Here is a 21,788-nt window from a genome sequence, read left to right on the forward strand (position 1 = left end):
ACAGAGAGAGAGAAGGGGGGGGGAGGGAGAGAGAGAGAAGCATTGATGTGAGAGTGAAACATCCATCAGCTGCCTCCTGTGTGCCCCCTACTGGGAATTGAACTAGCAACCCTTTGGTGCATGGGATGATGCCCAACCAACTGAGCCACACCAGCCAGGGCTCAGATGCTTTTGAATTTGGGAAATAACTTCAAAAAGAGTCATTGTGATATATTCTGTTATAAATATGAATGTTTGAATGAAAAATACTATTTTCCAACAGAAATGGGGAAATTAAGAGTTTATTTCTGTACTCGGCTGTTAAAATTTTTTAAAAATAGTTTTATTGTTGCTGATTCCTCAGGGAGAACAATAAAAATTAACAAAAGCTATTACAGATAAGTGATTTTGACACTATTAAAACATTAAGAAGCTATATGGACACTATTCAAACCGGTAGCTGTACTATATTATATGGTATGAGATTGATCTATGTAAAAATGTTCTAAAATCATTTGTCAACCTCATAGCTTACTGATACATCTTTTCTTCCTCACCTAATATAAAGGACTTTAGTGTGTGTTACTTGACATTACTAACAAAGGAAAAATAATATATTTTTAAATAGTTTGTTGGAAGTTAAAGTAAAATCATATTTTATGTATTATATAATAACTTTTGAAGCCATTGAGCATTGAGGTTAGAAATAAAAATTTATTTAATAAGCTCTATACGTTATCATTGTCTAGATAGCATGTCGTATTTGATTGACTGTATTTCTCTTTAGTTTTAACAGGAAAAACTGTTTTTACCTTTCTCAAATACATTTCAATGATGGCAAAAACCAAGGGATGAGAAGTACCTTTGAAAAAGTCAAAGTAAATTATCACCAAGTTTAGTTTTCACCCTTCATAGGATATTGAAATTTTAATTTCATTAGGAATAACCCTGCCTAAACAAACATCTTCCACTTGATTCTAATAATGTTTGTCACCTGTGTAAACAAAAGCCTGTGTAGAAACTAGAACACTGAAAGAAAAGTGAGAAAACACAGTTGTATTGTTACATTTTTATATAATATTGAACACAAATATTGAATAAAACTAATGTCTAGTTCCCACATACATAAGGCAAATGACATCAAGCTTTTATAATAGTCTTATAAAGTACAGTAGGTGCCCATAATGCTGCAGTTCAAAAGCATGACCGGATGTCATGGTGGAGCCTCTTAGAGTACGTATTTCTGTCAGCTCATCTCAGAATCATCTCACCTGTGAAGGCAAAGGGTGAGAGACACAGTAGGATGTCAGTTCTTGCTGTCTTAATTCAGAGAGCATCAAAGAATTACTTATGTGTTCTCAAATCTCTGTCTTCTCTTTCTTTCCTTCCTTCTTAGAATGGGAATCCCAAATCCTTCAGTAACTTTTACAAAATATATACCCAGCCTCACTTGTTATTCAGCTGAACATGTGGCAGAATGAATGTCTTATCTCTCAAATCAGTTTCTGAGTTTTCAGTTTTACTTTTCTATATTAGTCACAGTCTGATGCATAACACTGTGGTATAATTGAACATGACATGAACAACACCATGGGGCTTAACTGGTCACCACAAGATACATTTTTAAAAAAGGTGAAAATTATATTTTCCCTCTCTAGCAGCAAATATTTGGAGCTGTTAAAAAGTAGACTCCAGAGGCGATTTGTTGTGTTGATATTACAGGGGCCTACTCTCTGGCCTCCCCAAACCTTGGTCTCTCTAGTCCACACTATAGTTCTTCTCGAAGTTTATTCCATGAAATACTTTGATCTGCTTCACAATAAGAATGGTGTGAAATAAAATACGTTGCATTGGATCACAAACATTTATAATCATAAACATTATTTCATTTCTTTTAGCCTCACAAATCTTAGTTTATAAAACATATTACAGCCCTAGCTGGTTTGGATAGAGCATCAGCCTGTGGACTAAAAAGTCGCAGGTTCGATTCTTGGTCAGGGGCACATGACTGCATGCAGAAGGCAGCCAATCCATGATTCTCTCTCATCATGGATGTTTCTCTCTCTCTCTCCCTCTCCCTTCCTCTCTGAAATGTTCTATATTTAAAAGAACATATTACAGTGAAGACAAAATTTATTTAATTTTCAAAACCAGTGTTTCTCAGAACTATTGGATTAATTAACTCCTTATTTTTGGAATTATTGATTACAATAACTCAAAACTAGTATTCCAAGAAACAAATTTTAGGGAATATCATTGTTCACCAATTTAAAAATGAATATTTTCTTCACTTTCTACCCTCTGAAATTGGAATGTGTTTTACGTTTGAGGATGTCCTGGATTCAGTGAATATAGCATTGCCCTGCAGCTTTCACGTCAGTTATGTGTGCTGTTTTAGTTATGATTAGGCTCATTTGAGAGTGACAAATATCCAAATTATAGGGGCTTACATAGAAATTGATCTCTTACCAACAAATCTGGAGGTGGGTGGTCCTCCATTGGAAATGCATTTCTCGGTACTAGATACCCAAGCTTCTTCCTTCTTGTTCCATTTTCCAGAGCTTTCATATCCAAGACTATATAATGGTTTAAGAAGGCTGCTCTGTGTTTATCTATAATACCCAACCTCTTACCAGCAGTAAAACAAACAAACAAAAGATAAATAAAAAGTTGTAAAAGTAAATTACCAGATGTTTGTTAAGGAAAGTTCTGAGACACTTGGTGTTATAGCCCATAGGTGAGAAGTTAGTAATGTGGCCACACCTAGAAGCCAAGGGGGGCTAGAGAATGGAGTCATTTTTCTAAGCTTTCATGCATGGAACTAAAATTGTTATTGCTCCTATGAAGGGCGAGGACTGGGGAACTAGCACTACCTGCTATAGTGCGATCCCTGAATATCGATACTTATAAGAAGTAGATCATTTAAAAATTACTCTATAAATAGAAACTAGAGAAATATCAAAGCACAACTCTTTCAGAAGGCAACTATTGTTAAAGATGAAAAATTCATTTTGCCATTAGCAGCCAGAAAATTAGCCCTTTCCTCTCCAACTTCAAATAGCTTGGAAGAAATTTCTTGGTATGCATGGCTTTGGATTGTGAAGGTTAGAACAGAATGATATTCCCTGTTGCCTTCTTTTGATTCTCCGGTTACTCTGATTATCCAAATTTCAGTGGGGAAACGTGCAATTAGAGGTACAGGGAATGATTCACATAGTCAATACTGTGTAGATATGGGCTCATAGTAAGAGCTTCCGGAATGTCCTGAATTTGATTAGTTTGTTCTCAGGCTGCTCTCTGATTGTTTCCATTACTCATTCGGAGATTTTGATTGAATTAAATGCAGAAATTACTGTAAAAAGTTCTCCAGTGTTAACCATTGAATTTAGCTTTTCTATTTGTTCACAATATCTTTAATCACTAATTTCTAAAGGGAAATATTGAAGTAGGGAGACTGTTCAAATTTAAACTAAAATTTGACTACTGTTCACTTGGAAATGTAATTAGATTACAATTGATTTTTTTTCAACATTATAATTAAAAGAATTAAAATGCCCCTTATGTAGTAGTGTGATTCTTGTTAAAATATATTATCTATTTATACTACTGTCATTTTGGAATTTTTTTCACTCCCAGCTGAACCTCTTCATTCTGTCCTTTGACAAAAAGCAAATAAACAAACATATCATTCATTGAAGCTAGACTTCTATTACCAGTTCCTCAAAGCTGTTATTCTGTAACACTTACCTTTATTTATAAGCTCTTAAAATGATTCACTATGCAGAGAAATTATGTAATAATTTAATGTAAACATAGCAATTATATAATGAGATATAAAATTTCTTCTGTGTTCATTATATCAGATTATCTGATATCATAAGGAAAATAACATTGCAAGGTAATATATGCCCATTGGGCCTCCAATTGTATGGGCTTATTTTTTAGGAAAAGAAATCCTACCTAATAAAATAGTAATATGCAAATTGACCGCACCTTCGCTATGCCCAAGCCACGCCCGCCATCCAAAGCCACGCCCACCAGCCAATCAGGGTGAGTATGCAAATTACCCAACAAAGATGGTGGTTAATTTGCATACTCGGAGGGAGGGAGGAGTGAAGACTGAAGACAACTTAGAAGGAAGACAGAGGAAAAGCGGAAAACAAGATGGCTGCCAGAGGGAAAGTCCGGGTGGGGCGGGGCGGGGCGGGTGGCAGCGGCGCGGGTGCAGGTGCGGCAGTTGCAACAGCGGCAGCGGCTGCTTGCAGGATTTTTCCTGCAAATGGGCTACTAGTATTAAATAAGTAGTAAAAAATGTTCAAAGATCTAATAGGTGACCTTCATGAATTGATCTGGCTTACTGGGTTGGTAAAAATATTTTAAATAAAAATGTTATTTTGCTTATTGTTTCTCTATTGCCTTAGTGTATTGAGAAGGATTAGTCATTCATAAATTTTTATTTTTGAACAATAATTCATAAAAGCAAAAAAATGCATGCTGGTATTATTATTTAACTTAATGTGCCCACAGAGGAAAACTACTTTTTTTAAAAAGAGATGAAATCTACTAGATAGATAGGTAGGTATCTTCTTATTATTACCAGGTATGTATTGAATACCTCCCATACACAAAGCTCTCTGGTAGGCTTTAGAATGTGGAAGTCAAATTCTAAATGACTGGATCCTGCTTAAGTATGTTTGAAATAATGTTTATACCTTTATTGCTTCAACAGAGAAGAGAAATATTTTAGCTGTTATTAAATAGGGATTATGAAATGATAAATCAAAATAACTGACACCTATTTTTTTTTTAACTTGAGGCAACTTAGAATTATAAATGCTTAAAAGTCCATTACAAGCCAATAATAAAATTGGGAGGTATGAGGATTGTGTACAGTAGTCCCTCTTTATCCACGGGGACTATGTTCTACAAACGCCAGTGGATGCCTGAAACTATGACTATACCTACAATAAAATTTATAAATTAGACATAGCAAGAGATTAACAGAAATAACTAACAATAAAATAGAACAATTTATGACAATATACTCTAATAAAAGTTATGTGAATGTGGTCTCTGTCTCTATCACTGATAACTGTTCTGATTGCCAAGATGGCTACTAAGTGACTAATGGGAGGGGAATGTATCCAGCGTGGATATCTACACTAATAAAAGAGAAACATGCAAATTGACCATACTTCTGCTACACCCACAAGCCATGCCCATCAGCCAATCAGGAGCGAGTATACAAATTAACCCAACCAAGATGGCAGTGGCCATGGAGCTGGAGTGAGCAGGAGGCTTGGGTTGCCCCCAGTGATGGAGGAAGCCAAGCTTCCTGCCTGCCCTGGCCAGCCCTGGCCTCCACTCAAGGCTACAAAGTTGCAATTATAGAAAATAAATTAATCCTTCCAGCCGGCCCTGGCTTCCGCTCAAGGAGGCACTGAAAAAAAAAAAAAAAGAAAGAAAAGAAAAAAAGGAGGGGCTGGGAGCTTGGGTCGCCAGGGGGTGATCAGGCCAGGATCGGATGGCAGTTGTGGGTGATCAGGCTGGTGGGGGGTGGGGCCATTGGGGGTAAGCAGACCAGCAGGGGGGGCCAGTTGGGGGCGAGCAGGCCGGCAGGCAGAGTGGTTAGGGGCAATCAGGCAGGCAGGCAGGTGAGCAGCTGGAGCCAGCAGTCCAGATTGTGAGAGGGATGTCCGACTGCCTGTTTAGGACTGATCCCTGTAAACCGGCAGTAGGACATCCTTCGAGGGGGTCCCAGATTGGAGAGGGTGCAGGCTGGGCTGAGGAACACCCCCTCCCCCATGCACAAATTTCATGCATTGGGCCACTAGTACTAGATAAAGGGGTGATGTAAAGCACAGGTAGAATAAAGCAGGACAATGCAGGATTTCGTGGCTCTACTCAGAACAGCATGCAATTTAAAACTTATGAGTTGTTTATTTCTGGAATTTTCCATGTAATATTTTCTCACCATGGTTGACCTTGGGTAACTGAAATTGCAGAAAGCAAAACAGCTAATAAGGATGGACTACTGTATTTCTGTCCATAAAACGACTCCTTTGGAGAGTGGTTCTATATCTCTGAAACTATCTACTCAGAGCAATAAATTTATTCTGCTCCAAATATATGTTTTTGCAGTGCGGTTAATCTAATGGCTTATCTATGATATTGCTGGATATCTATGATACTGCTCTTCTAGTTACTATGCAGGCACCCCACTGTGATCTGTTCAACATTTTCTGGACTTTTCTTCCATCATCTAAATAGTAGTGTTTTTAGTAATGAAATCAAGATTTAATAACTTTCTTATCAGGTAATAATAATTCTTTAAATAAAAACTGAACTTTCTCATTAAATTTTAAATTTATAAATATTTTGGAGGCTACCTTTTTAAGCAGACATGTACACTTTCAATTTTACTGTAGTCTTTTCTTTTAAATATATTTTTATTGATTTCAGAGAGGAAGGGAGAGAGAGAAAGAGATAGAAATGTCCATGATAAGAGGGAATCATTGATTGACTGCCTACATTCCCTACACTGGGGATCGAGCCCACAACCTGGCATGTGCTCTTGACTGGGAATCGAACCTGGGACCTTTCAGTCCACAGGCCAACACACTATCCATTGAGCAAAACTGGCTAGGGCTACTGTAGTCTCTAAAGGTATTATATACATATCAGAAGTAATTTTGTTTGCAAGATGTTGGATCAATGCACAATTACAAAACTTTTTTTTTTGAGGATTTTAGAAATGTATAAAGGTCGATTTCTAGATATGAAACTTAAAGACTTTCTCCATTATTTGCAAACATCATATATCCAAGGTAAAGAGAAAAGGTAAAAGTATGAATGTCAGACTTTTGTATAATAATAATAATAATAATAATAATATGTATATATACACATACATAATCGTTTGGTATAATGTTGACCAGGCTAATAAATCAATAATAGCTGTAAGCATCCTATTGATGAAACAAATCACAGGGGATGCTGTGGCAGTGTTACAGTGTCACCACTGTGGCATCACCGTGGCATTTGTGACTTTATCTGAGAACAGCTAGAGACAAACTTCTGCTTTTATGTATTTATTTTTTATGGTATTTCTTCTTTATTTCTGACTTCAAAGTGATTTATTTTATTTTATTGTTTAAAGTATTACAAATAGTAATATATACTAGTATGTCTCCTTTTTCCCCCATTGACCTTCCCCCGGCCTCCACTACCCCCTGGCACATGCCCTCCCCACAATCCCCAGTGTCTTTCATCCATTTGTTATGCTTATATTCATGCATACAAGTCCTTCGGTTGATCACTTACCAACCCTCCCCAGCCTTCCCGCTATAGTTTGACAGTATATTAGATACTACTTTGCCTCTGTATCTATTTTTGTTCATCAGTTCATAATATTCTTTATATTCCACAAATGAATAAGATCATGTGGTATTTTTCTTTCACTGACTGGCTTATTTCACTTAGCATAATGCTCTCCAGTTCCATCCATGCTGTTGCAAATGGTAAGAATTCCTTCTTTTTTATAGCAGTGTAGTATTCCATTGTGTAGATGTACCATAGTTTTCTAATCCACTCATTTGCTGATGGGCATTTAGGCTGTTTCCAAATCTTTGCTATTGTAAATTGTGCTACTATGAACATAGGGGTGCATATATCCTTCCTGATTGGTGTTTCTAGTTTCTTGGGATATATTCCTAGAAGTGGGATTACTGGGTCAAATGGCAGTTCCATTTTTAATTTTTTGAGGAAACACCATACTGTTTTCCACAGTGGCTGTACCAGTCTGCATTCCCACCAGCAGTGAAGGAGGGTTCCTTTTTCTCTGCATCCTCTCCAGCACTTGTCATTTGTTGATTTGTTGATGATAGCCATTCTGACAGGTGTGAGATGGTACCTCATTGTTGTTTTGATTTGCATCTCTTGGATGATTAGTGACTTTGAGCATGTTTTCATATGTCTCTTGGCTTTCGGAATGTCGTCTTTTGAAAGTGTCTATTTAGGTCCTTTGCCCATTTTTTGATTGGATTGTTTATCTTCCTTTTGTTAAGTTGTATGAGTACCCTGTAAATGTTGGAGATTAAACCCTTATCTGAGATAACATTGACAATAGGTCCTCCCATGCAGTGGGCTTTCTTATTGTTTTGTTGATGGTGTCTTTTGCTGTGCAGAAGCTTTTAATTTTTATGTAGTCCCATTTTTTTTTCTCTTTAGTTTCCATTGCCCTAGGAGCTGTATTGCTAAAGATATTGCTATGACAAATATCTGCTATTTTGGTGCCTATGGCTTCTTCTAAGATTTTTATGGTTTCCGATCTTACATTTAAGTCCTTTATCCATTTTGAGCTTATTTTGTGTATGGTGTAATTTGGTGGTCTAGTTTCATTTTTTTTGCAAGTATATGTCCAATTTTCCCAACACCATTCATTGAAGAGACTGTCTTGACTCCATTGTATGCTCTTGCCTTCCTTTGTCAAATATTAATAGTAATTGAGCATAATGGCTTGTGTCAATTTCTGGGTTCTCTGTTCTGTTCCACTGGTCTATATGTCTGTTCTTGTGCCAGTACCAGGCAGTTTTGAGAACAGTGGCTTTGTAGTATAGCTTGATATCTGGTATTGTGGTCCCTCCAACATTGTTCTTCTTTCTCAAGAATGCTATAGCTTTTCGGGAACTTTTTTTTATTCCAGATGAATTTTTGGAGAGTTTGGTCTAGGTCTTTAAAGTATGCCCTTAGTATTTTATTGGGGATTACACTGAATTTATAGATTGATTTGGGTAGTATGGACATTTTAATGAAGTTGATTCTACCAATCCATGAACATGGTATATTCTTCCATTTGTTCATGTCTTCTTCTATTTTTTTTTCAGCATACTGAAATTTTCTGAGTACAGGTCTCCTTGGTTAAATTTATTCCTAGGTATCTTAATTTTTTGTTGCAATTGTAAATGAGATTGCTTTTTTATTTTCTCTTTCTGTGAGTTCTTTATTGGTGTATAGAAAAGCCATTGACTTCTGGGTGTTAGTTTTGTATTCTGCTACCTTGCCGAATTCATTTATTAAGTCTAGTAGTTTTTTGATGGAGTCTTTGGCGTTTTCTATGTAGTACAATGTCATGTCATCTGCAAATAAAGACAGTTTTACTTCTTTTCCAATTTGGATGCCTTTTATTTCTTCTTCTTGTCTGATCTCAATGGCTAGTACTTCCATTACTATGTCAAACAGGAGTGGTGAGAGTGGGCATCCCTGTCTTGTTCCTGTTCTTAGGGGAAATGGTTTTAGTTTTTGCCCAGTGAGTATGATGTTGGCTATGGGTTTGCCATATATGGCTTTTATTATGTTGAGGTATGATCCTTGTATTCCCAACTTGCTGAGAGTTTTTATCAAGAAAGGGTGTTGGATTTTGTCAAATGCTTTTTCTGCATCATGATATGACTATGTGATTTTTATCTCTCAATTTGTTTATGTGATGTATCACGTTTATTAATTTGCAGATATTGTACCATCCTTGCATCACCAGAATAAATCCCACTTGGTCATGGTATATGATCTTTCTAATGTAATACTGGATTTGATTTGCTAGAATTTTGTTGAGAATTTTGGTGTCTATGTTCATGAGGGATATTGACCTGTAATTCTCTTTCTTTGTATTGCCTTTATCTGGTTTTGGGATTAGGGTAATGCTGGCTTCATAGAATGAGCTTGGAAGTGTTCCTTCCTCTTGAATTTTTTGGAATAATCTGAGGAAGATAAGTTTTATTTCTTCTTTGAATGTTTGATAAAACTCCACTGTGAAGCCATCTGGTCCAAGGCTTTTGTTTGTTGGAAGTGTTTTGATTACTGCTTCAATTTCTTCCATAGATATCAGCCTATTCAGATTTTTTTATTCTTCCTGGTTGAGTTTTAGAAGGTCGTATTTTTCTAGGAATATGTCTATTTCTTCTAGGTTGACCAGTTTGTTGGAATTAGTTGCTCATAGTATTTTTTTACAATTCTTCGTATTTCTGTGGGATCTGTTATTTTCTCTTTCATTTCTGATTTTGTTTATTTGGGTCCTCTCTCTTTGCTTCTTGGTGAGCCTGGCTAAAGGTTAATCAATCTTGTTTATCTTTCAAAGAATCAGCTTTTGGTTTCATTGATCTTTTGTATTGCTTTTTTGGTCTCTATGTCATTTATTTCCACTCTGATCTTCATTATTTCCTTCCTTCTGCTCACTCTGGGCTTTTCTTGTTGCTCTCTTTCTAATTCTTCAAGTTGCAGATTTAGATGGTTTATTACCAGTTTTCCTTTTTTTTTTTTTTTTTTTTTTTTTTTTAGGTAGGCCTGTAATGCTATGAACTTCCCTCTCAGGACTGCTTTCACTGTGTCCCAATGATTTTGGATTGTTGTGTTTTCATTGTCATTTGTTTCCAGGATGTTTTTTATTTCTTCTTTGATCTCTTTGGTAACCCACTCATTGTTTAATAGTATGCTATTCAGCCTCCAAGTGTTTGAATTTTTGTGATTGTTTTTATTTTAGTTGATGTCTAATTTTATGCCATTGTGATCTGAGAAGATGCTTGATATGATTTCGATCTTCTTGAATTTGGAGAGACTTACAAAACTTTTAAAATATAGACATTTTACTTCTTTGCAAAGTTTCTGCGTATTCCTGATATAGTAGAGAAATGCTAGATGGAGCATAGTGTTAAGAATTTGTGAACCTGAGTCTAGTTTCAGGGTTATCTCTTATTTAACTGAGAGGCCTTAGCATGGCATTTAACTTTAAAAGATGTATTTCCTCATTCATAAAATTGAATAATATTTGCTCTGATTCTGTTAGAGCTAATGAGAAGACAAAAGAAAACACTTAGTATTAAAATACTTTAAAAACTTTAAAGCAGTCTCAAAAATGATGCATGCATCTGCGAATATGTATATATGCATAAGTGCTGGAAAATAATAGATCCTTATTTGGTTTGAGTTCTGATTATTTATGGAAACAAAACATCACTCTTTAGAAAGGTTTGGCAAAGAACAGGGCATCTTGTTTTACATTTTCTTTGAATGACATGAACAGAGCAAGGTCTCTAACATTTAATTTGCTTTCTTGGAAAGGTAGCAGCTGAAAATTGACTCTGTCAGGACTTTAACATGTGCTCTTAAGACATAATGGTATTGTATATTTGGCATTACACACTTCCCGAAGTCCTTTTAATCTTCAAAGGTTTTTATAAATGTCAACCAATTTGTCCCACTTTTGTTTCTTAATAACTGGTTTAAAAATCGTGTTCCTTGGGGCTCCCAGCATGTTAATGAATAGTTGCCACAAATTCATTGTTTCAAAATTAATTTCATATGGAATCATACACATTCTCCAACATAGGAGAGACATAAAAATAAACATAATTTATGAGGCCAAATTTAAATAGCACCATGCGATCTTTCACAAGGATGACCAAAGCTCTGATTTAAGATGACAAACATAATTATTGTACTGTGTGGTAACCCAGGAAAAGCTTTCTGTGTACTGTTGTTAGGATTTTGTACTGTTATGATTCCCCACATTGAGTTGCCATTTTAAAACATATGTGGATTAGAAATTATACATAACTAATGCTTTTCAGGGATGCCATTGAGAAAACTTGAATGTACAAAAGAAATACAATAATAAATGTTATAAAAGGACATGGAATTTTATTATAATGGTTATCGGGGTACATTTGAAACAGTCTGATATGTCTGCCTCTTCTTCTTTAGGCTCCTTTACCTGCAATAACAGATCTTCCAGAGTTTTTTGTTGCTTCTTACAAATGGCCTGGATGGACTCATGGCCCATTGGATCAAAAAAATTGTGCTGCATCATGGGCTTTTTCCACTGCAAGTAATGAAGTCATTTTAATTACTTCCTTATAAATTTTCCCTTTGACTCTAGATCCTGGGACAGTCATTAACAGGTTTCAAAATTTAGAATATTTAAATATTAACATTTGGTGAATTAAAATAAAATTTTATTCTTCAGAGAAAGCAACCTGAACATTATATAAAACTCCATTTTACTCTGAAAATTGGTCTGTAGGGTTTAACCATAAATAGAGAGTAAATCAAAAGAGCAACGAAGAAAAGTTGCCTGTTTTGTTTGTCCTTTGATTTAAGGACAGATAGTAAGAGGAGTATAAAGTTCCTTTTCATTCATAATATAATACTAATATAGATATAAGCACATTCTTATAATTTTTAAGTTCTTTCTTTTTTAAATATTTTCAAAAATATATTAAATTGGTAAACTAATTTGATATAAAGCAAGAACAGAATGAACTGATAATAGGTTGAATGGGTTTAATTTCATTTTAGATAAAAACAAATATATAGGTTCTGAGTCCAAAGTAATATAACTGGTCTTATAATAAGAATAACTTTCAAATTAGTGTTGCTGATCATTCAAAAGTGTAACAATACATCGTTTGTAGCAATTTTCCTATAAGTTTAGAAGTCCAGTAAATCAACACTCAAGTTAATGCCAAGATTTGGTGTCCAAATTATCCTCAAAAGAGTGTTTGTTGTACTCCAGAAATTAAATACACTAACATAATATTTATTGGCTGCTATCAAGAAACTATGTTCTAAGCTTTAAAGGTAATTCCAAAAGAGTACTCGAAAACATTGTGAGAGCATTGTGAAATAAGTACATAGGCTCTTAGAGAAGCCAACTCTGAAGAGGAGCATTCCTTAGGACAGAAAAGTGCTGATATTTTTGTGCAAATAATATTGCTTCATTGTATAAGTATCAGCTAGTTTGTTCTAGAAATAATGCCAATAGCCACGGTCATCTCTGGAGTGGCTTCCTTTGTGTATGCTACTGCCTACTAGCTCCCTGACTATCTGATGTTTGTCCTCACTGCAGTAGGGATCCACATGGGGATCTCTTTAAGCCCTATTCCAGATGGATGGGAGAGATTTAATCAGATAAGTCATTTGTCATTTTGTATTCATGTGGTTAATGTATTACACCTCCTAGGTGATATCTAAGCATTCTGCTTTAACTTTAGGTTAGCTCAGTATTTCTGAAGATGTCTTAGGACAGATGTTAGTGGTGAAATGCTGAGAGTAAACTTGCTCGGCTGATTTGGACAGTGTGTTTTGGGGTCCCTAGGTTACAGTCCCACAGAAGGCCTCAGTACAGGACTAAGTCTGCGTTTGTCCCCAAAACAATGGAGAGAGGGTTTTCAACATGTTCTGGATTTCAGAGGACACAGTTTTGTGTCCTGTGTGTCCTGCATGGAAAACCAGGCTGATGATACTTTTTTTTTTAATGTGTTAAATAAAGAAAATAAGAAACTATGTTCTTGTGAAGATCTAGAAAATTCTATCAGAAAGTAGTAGTTAAAATGACAAAAATTGTGTTTAAAATAAGCTATAAAATGGAATAAATAAGACATTAAAATCTATATTATAAAAGGCCTGTAGCCCTAACGCTGTAATGACCAAAGACCCTCACGGGTGGGCGGGGGTGTGGGAGCGGATGGGTGGGCCGCACGATTTCGCACGCTGGGCTTCTCATATTTACATATATAAGTCAGTAGTTATTCAGTGAAATAAAATTCCAGCAAGATGTCAGAGGCTGAAGATGTGGAGTTGGAAATGGTGGGGATGATACAAGTCACAGAGCAAATTTGGAGATAGAATAAAATAAGCAGAGAAAATAATAGTGTGTGTCTCAGAGGTAAAGCCCAATAAAAGTCTTCAAACAGAGTGAAAAACAATTTGCTGGACTGAGTCATTTTTTAATCTTCTGACCTTTTCTAAGTATTTTTGGTGAATTCAGATTAAACCTTCACTGAGATTCAAAAATGTCTACATAAGAGCAACATATTGCATACCATCTGAATTTAAAATATTTGTCCTTTAGTTGAAATCTCCAGATTCATGGGGCTAGAAAGAATCTTATAGGTCAACTTTTTTAAGTCTTTGGTTTTATAAGAGGCACATATAGGTAAAGTGACTCGCCCAGAGCCGAAAGCCAAGCAGAAATGATCCTTGAAGCCAAGTTTCTGACTCCTTGAATATTCTTTACTCTACATTGTAAAGTATATTCTGAGCCAAAGAATAGCTAACATTTCAAAAAATTATATTTGATTCTGAACCCTTGTACTGAAAGTCAAAGCACAAAGGATTTCTATTTTCTTTTCAAAGTAGGGAACTGTTTTCTTGAGGATAGCAGAGGAGGATAGCAGTATAATGTCATTTGTTCCTATGAAATATATCCTAACACAATAATAGTTGGGAACACATATTGAGCATCTGAAATGTGCCAGCAATTCTACTATGAAAATATGCATATGCTGTAGTTACATAAAAACCACGTATATACAGAAATGCATATGTAAATGAATTATTTTAAAGTAAGTTATTTAAAATCTAAGTTGGCATTTTGAGGGGTTCCAGTACCCAGACAGTTTTAATGAGCAAAAATGATAACTTTTTCTAGAAAAATGGATGGATAGACAAAAGGCTATGACTCTGCTGCCTTCCATTAAAAGTAGGAGATTAAACATCTGGACTGAGACTATACCAGGCAACAACAAACAATGTGTACCAAAGTGGCACCCTCCCCAATTTTTTTCATGATCTCATTGCTCATATTAGTTTATCATGGTAGCATGATCAAAATGAAAACATGTGTAGTTTTCTGGAATTGGTTGATTAGTTATGACTCTCTTGTGTCTTGTCATATATCTAGTGCTTAGAACATCTGTCATTTAGTAGGTGGTCAATAAATATGTGTTGGGAAAAGGGATAAACTGATTAATGATGGCCATGCTAGGAAATTATTTAAGCAAAAGACTGTAGGTTTCAATAATAAAAGGCATATATGAATTCCACATCTATTGAAATAAGATTAGGATCGTGATTTTTAAGAATATTATAAGCATAAAAGTGTGCTGTGTAACTTTTAGATATTTTATCAGATATGGTCATATTATTCTGGATTAATTTAAGAATGGTCTCAGGCAGTTAAACTAGATACCAGTTAAAAAACCCAGAAATTTTATTTATTCCAATATATCAGATTAATGTAGATGAATTTATAATTAATATTTCTATAATCAGTTTTTCTCATTTCCTTAGTTTAGTTACATTCATTTCAAAATATTTTTTCAATATATTTATCCATGACTATATTTAAGATACTGTTCTAGGTGCAGGGGATACAAATGTCAGTAAGATATAGCCTTGGTCCATGAGGAGTTTCATTTGACAGATTTCTTAATGAAGAATTCAGAAGAATATAGAACATGAAAGAAACAAGGAACTAGAAAAGTCTTTGAAATTGATAAGACAATGGGGCAATACCAAAATCAGATAAAACTTATGGCTGAAATTATGACACAGTGAACTTATTGGAATACATAAATATATTAATACAATTTTCCCTTAATTTTAAATTACATAAATTTTAGAAGACGAGTTTAGTGTTCAAATAAAAAGAGTATTTAAATTATTAGAAATTCCATGTGCCATTTGAATATTAATCAATATTTTATTTGAAACAGGTGTGGCTGCTGATCGGATAGCAATTCAGTCTAAGGGTCGATACACAGCCAATCTGTCTCCTCAGAATTTGATTTCTTGCTGTCCCAAGAATCGCCATGGATGCAACAGTGGAAGCATCGATAGGGCTTGGTGGTACCTGAGAAAACGTGGGTAAATAGCTGCCCAACATATATTTCTAGGATTCTTATGAGGGCTGCTTAAGGTTAGAATAAGGAAAAAATATATATGTAATTCAAAATTTTTACCCCAAATGTACAAATATATATGCTACATCTATACAAATGTATGCTTCATTTGGTATCTGCTGAGTTTATAAACTATTAGAAATAATTATTTGAAGAATGTATGCTTTCTAGCTAAATTAGTAGAAAGACTCAAATAAACATTGCCTTCTTTGTTGCTCTGAGCCAAATGGAGAGATAGAGTAATTGATATCATTGATACCTCTGTTGAACCTTTCAATTACCCAGGTAGATGAATAGGTGTCAGATAAATCAGGTTTAGAATCAGGTGAATAAAATAAAGAAGTAATTTACAGTTGCCTCTATTCATCAATATCATTAATTGTCTCCATTGCATTTGATGATAAAAGGCAGTTTTTATTCTTACTCTCATGTACTCTGATAGCCTACTTTGAGAGCTCATCTACTTAAGAGCTGAATTATTTGGCTATGTAAACTGCAGGTGATATCCCGTAGTAGACATATGTACTGCTCACCTTTTTCTTTCCTCATTCACTGAGTACTCTGGACATGCTATGAAAGAGTGGGGGGTCCGATATTGATGAGCGGCAATAAATTTCTTTTAAAAATTTCTTTTCACCTATTTTGCCTAGGAAGACAGTGCTCAGAATGGACTAATGGACTACTTGGGCTGATACCCTTCTGATGCATGAGTGCTTGTTTGGCTTCTGTTTTGCTTTATAATAAAAATTAAAGTTCTTTAGGTGTTAAAAATACAAATGATCATTGAGACCCAATTAAATCTCATTGTGTTAGTCTGCTTAGGTTAACATAACAAAATACCATAAACTGGGTATCTTAGACAATAAGCGTTAATTTCTCAGAGTTCTGGAGACTGAGAAGCCCAAGATCAAGGTGTAGCCAATTCAGTTTTTGGAAAGAGCCCTCTTCCTGGCTTATCTTCTCACTATGTTTTCACAGGGCAGAGAGAGTTCTCCTGTCTGCTCCTCATCTTATATAAACACTAATCTCATTATGAACCCCACTCTCTTTACCTCTTTCATAGCTAATTATTTCTGGAAAGTCCCATGTCCAAATACCTTCAAATTGGGGATTAGGGCTTTAATATGTGAATTTGGGGCAACACAATTCAATGGATATCACTTATTATCCCATTTAATACAAGTTGTCTTTTTGAAGTGGTTAGGTTTTTAATGGCTTTGCTTTCATTACTGTCTTTGCCCAGACTTTCTTAATCTATTGAACACTATTGAATTTTCTTGAACTAATCCGATTGTATACTTATATGGCCAATTAAACATTGAATATCTATAAAACCAATTGTTTTATTTTCCTTACCATCTGCTTCTCTACTCAATGAATTATGTTAGATTTGGGGCCAAATAATTTGGACTTTTTTATGTTCAGTTTCAAAATTAGAGATTAAAATTGTTTTCTTTATCTTTTGTGTAATTCAGATAACTTCCTACTTTATTAACTTTAAAAATTATATTAGCGCATACTATTTCATCAAAGTATCATGAACCACAAATAATAGTTGAAGTCTTATGAGAAGTTATCTATAACTTAATAAAAATGTAAAAATACCCTTACATAAACATATGCTTTATCAGAGTATCCCATCTAAATATAATAAAGTGTATTGTCTTTTTTACATTAAACTTGGCTCTTCTGAATTATAATTATAGATGCAGAATGAAGTAATTCCCCTATTAATATCAGCACGGATTTTATTGACGGTCACTTTTCATTCTTGGGAAATTCTATAATGTAGCTAGAGTTATTTATTAAAGTGGATTGAAGCAAGATTTTAAAAAGTATAATGAAGAAACAAGAGGGTGTCATAGGAGAGTGTAACATTAGTGAACTGCTCTTTTAGAATCAGTCAACATTTTGAAAGTTACACATGTAAGCATCAGAAAGTTCAATTCAGTAAAGTTGCACATAGATAGGGTGTTACAGCATTTTCCTAAGTATTACGTTTACTTCTTTGCTTGTTTCTGATAGACTGGTATCCCATGCATGCTATCCACTTTTCAAGGACCAAAATGCTACCAATAATGCCTGTGCCATGGCAAGTAGGTCTGATGGGCGGGGAAAACGGCATGCCACAAAGCCATGTCCCAACAACATTGAGAAATCTAATAGGATCTACCAATGCTCTCCTCCATACAGAGTCTCTTCTAATGTAAGTCTGAATGTCAAGAATTAACAGTGGTTTACTTGTTAAACAATATATAGCTCTACTGTTATTAAAGCTATTTAAAAACTATTTAAACCTATTACATTCTAAGATAATGTTATGTTTTCAGGTATAATTTCTGGTATTCTTAAAGTGACCATTAAAAATTTCCAGTTTGGGTATGATTTCTGACCTTTATAATGTGAGCAGTATAGATGCTTGACTTACATTTAAAAATGCCCATGGAAATAGAGTTTTTAAATTATGTTTTAATTACTTAATATACTTGACAAGTTAAAACTAAACCCAACCTTTATTACTGACTTTTTATTTGTGGTCATAGCTCATTTTATCAATCCTTAAAGTAGACATAGCTGTAATGGGCAAAAGATGCCCTTGGATTCTAGTTTGTCATGTTAAAAGCACTGGCAAATTTTATTCCATCGTATCAGTGTTACCCAGACCTTCTCATTTTCAGAATATCTCACCTTCACTGTCTTTCAGTTACCTGTGAAATACAGTTCAGTATTTTTACCACGACATACAGGCTTTCATGATTTGGTTCTGACCTGCTGCTTTTACAGACTTTTGCCTGGCCAGCATCTACCCCTCCACCCACTCATACTGCTCCTGATATAAGGACTACTGTCTGCTTCCTAGATACACCATGTGCTTTTATGCTTCTCTACTTAGCCAAGTGATGATTCCTCTTACCCAAATGGTTTTCCCACCTATTTCCATCTGGTAAAATCCCACATATGTGTCAAGGTCCAGGTCAAAACTTCATCTTCTCTGTGAGGTTTTCTTGCCTCCTAGGCAGGATTAATTTCCCTTTCTTGTTTGCATCTGTGGCACTTTGAGCTTGTCTCTATAACAGAACTTATCATTTTGTAATGCAGTTATTTATGTTGCTGTCTGTCTCTTCTACCAAAATGTAAATACATTGACGATAGGTTCAGGGTCAATATTTGTTTCTATCCTGGGTTTTGGTGATATGTACTCTGTGATACCTGTGAATAGATGAATGGATGAATGAATAACCTGGCTCTTTACTAAGGGCTGCATTACAGAATGGGTAGCAACATTTGTATGTTAAATCTACACTGAGAAACTCCACTGAACATGCATCTAGAACTGCTCCTGTAATCAAAAGAATGGAAATAGCACTAAAAGCCAATGATTAAACATGGTTTTAACTTAATTTTTTTTGTGACCATAAAAAAGTAATTATTTTTCTCTATTCCAACATTATTGTCAGTGTTACAGTCAATGAAATAAATGGGTGCATGTTATTTTAGCAACTTTATCAATGGGGCATTTCACATGTGGGTATTTCAAAGCCTGATTAATGGCAGGTGGTCAAGGCACATTGGATTGTTTAACTCCTAGATTGATTGTACAAGACCTGACATTATATACTAGACAATGGGTTTAGAATGCTCTGATAACAATAACAATGCTCATTGATAATTCTCCTTCTAGGAAACTGAAATAATGAAAGAAATCATACACAATGGACCAGTTCAAGGTATGCTTGGATGAAATATGGTTGTGTGTTATTTATTCCTTTAATAAAGAACATTACAGTTTAGCTCGTGCAAAAGAAGCTTAATAAAAGAAAGAAAATTTTAACTTTTAGAGTGTTCATAAGGGTTCAACAATTCTAAGGTCAGGGCAATCATGGGAAATACACTCACATAATAACTTCATTAGTTGTCATTTTATTTAAAAAATAGATTCATCCATAGATTTAATTCTTAAATATTAATGATACATTTGATGAAAGTTTGATAAATCCTTCCAACATGATTATGAACCAAGCAGGCAGTCAAACATAAAATGCTAAGTGATGGAGCTCATTTAATTGTTCAGTCCTATTTAAAATTCATACATAGTATTAGAAATTTTTTCACCTTCAGCTTAAATGGATCAGGAAATGGAATGAAAAAAAATCAAGATTTAGCAATAGAAATAAAGTAGATACACTAATTTTTCTATAAATACAAAACAAATCAAATAAACCAGTAGGATTTTATATTTTATAAAAGGCTTTCTATTTTTATCAATTTGTGTTACAGATAGTGAGCAGTAAATAAAAAATAATATGCTAACTTACTGTACATTGACTTTGAGTTGTAAGATATCATCTCTGATACATAGTTTCTCTGCTTACCTATTGAATTTTATTTTTCACCAATGACATATCTAAATATACAGTCACAGTGTATATTCTCTGTAATAAACATTTCTTTGAAGGGCATGAAGAACAAATCTAGTGAGTGAGAAATGGAAATACAGGTTGTGAACAATAAAAGGTCCAAAATATATTATCAATGTACTGGGATGAACCAAATATATTAAACCAAAGCTTAAATTTAAAATATTTGATATACACCTAAGGAACTATTGGCCAGTTCTTGTTTTTGTTAATAGTGACCTGATTAGTATTGATTCAATATCTAGCAGGCACCATGGATTTTAAAATTGTGTTGGAGTAATTTGTATTGATTGTTATCATCACTTACTATTTATTGAGAAACTGAAGCTTACACTAAGCATATCCTGGGACATGTTTTAGTTTTTAAAATGTTTGGGTCTTAAGCAAAACCTGAAACAAATGAAAAGAAATTTTTTTTTCTTTACAATTGTGTCATTTTTGTTGGTTCTTATAGGAGAAGGACAATACATGTATAATTTAAATATATTAAGTAAGTGGAGTTTGTGTGACAAACTTGAAGGAGCACATTCATTTGAAATCAAGGATGAATTTAAAAATACAAATTTGACATTGGCTACTTAAATGACCTTAGGCAAGTTACCTAACCATCTCTGAATCTTCAGATCATAAGTACTGTTATAAGTTCTCTCTCTATGTAAAAAAAATTGAGATCATAATTATTTAAAACAGAACACCTTAGGTTTCTTGTATGGTCATACAGTTAAATGTTCATGAATTTCACACAACAAATCAAAAGTAAAGAGATAAAATTTCAAAATAATAAAGTTGGAAGGCAAAGTATTCAACCCCCATTGAACAAAATGTTTGTTGAGAAGCTATCTCCTGCCAGCCTGAGCCGGGGGTGAGAGACAGAGAGCAGTGAAGGAGAGCTTGTCCTGCCCTCAAGCATATGATAATTCTGCATAAGTTTGCTGAAGGTTCAAAATAAATTCTTACTACAGTAGCTTATATAGTTAGATGTCTATTCATCAAGTCTGTTTTGGTGTCAGAAATGGAAGGAAGGAGCTGCCTTCACATTCATTGTGATGGCTTCTCACCCATGTTTCTTTAGTTGGCAGTGTTTTTCTGCAATGAAGAGTATTTTATCCATGATGGTTAACAGAGTTTGGAAAAGCAACAGAAGCTAATCCTATATAATAAAAGCCTAATATGCTAAGTGTCTGACCATTCCCTCAACCGTTTGACCAGTCGCTATGATGTGCACTGACCACCAGGGGGCAGACACTCTGACTGGTAGGTTAACTTGCTACTGGGGTCTGGCCGATCAAGACTGGGCCAGATGGGCCTGACATGTCCTGGAGCCCTCCCACGGTCCCTTCCCCGCCAGCCAATCTCCTATGGTCCTTCCCTGGCCTCTAAAATATTTCTTCTAATTAATTTCCTTTCAATGTGCACAAATTTGTGCACTGGGCCTCTAGTGGTTTATAAAAAAGGAAAAACGCTTGCAATATCTTCCCATTTTTATAAATGCTGATTGACTCATCTTGCTGTAGATGCAAAGTGATGTCTTCCATTGTTGCATTTCCCCCAGTCTCAATACAAAAGGATGTAAAAGGCAACAGAATGCTGACTAACACTGTGAGCATTTTTCTAAAATATGTAAAATGAAAAATAAGTTTAGGTTATGGAAATAGAA

At 34.8% G+C, this 21,788-nt stretch overlaps 1 protein-coding gene across 1 annotated transcript in view; it reads left to right on the top strand.

Annotated features, from left to right (window-relative positions):
- Positions 1 to 21,788, top strand: part of TINAG (tubulointerstitial nephritis antigen) — an 80,022-nt gene that overhangs the window by 20,553 nt on the left and 37,681 nt on the right. The window contains exons 5-8 of the mRNA XM_008147466.3: positions 11,734 to 11,857; positions 15,528 to 15,678; positions 17,739 to 17,919; positions 19,396 to 19,441. Of these exons, the coding sequence (XP_008145688.1) occupies positions 11,734 to 11,857; positions 15,528 to 15,678; positions 17,739 to 17,919; positions 19,396 to 19,441 (502 nt within the window). The remainder of the gene's footprint in view (positions 1 to 11,733; positions 11,858 to 15,527; positions 15,679 to 17,738; positions 17,920 to 19,395; positions 19,442 to 21,788) is intronic.

Source organism: Eptesicus fuscus, chromosome 10, assembly GCF_027574615.1.
Source record: "Eptesicus fuscus isolate TK198812 chromosome 10, DD_ASM_mEF_20220401, whole genome shotgun sequence".
NCBI lineage: Eukaryota > Metazoa > Chordata > Mammalia > Chiroptera > Vespertilionidae > Eptesicus > Eptesicus fuscus.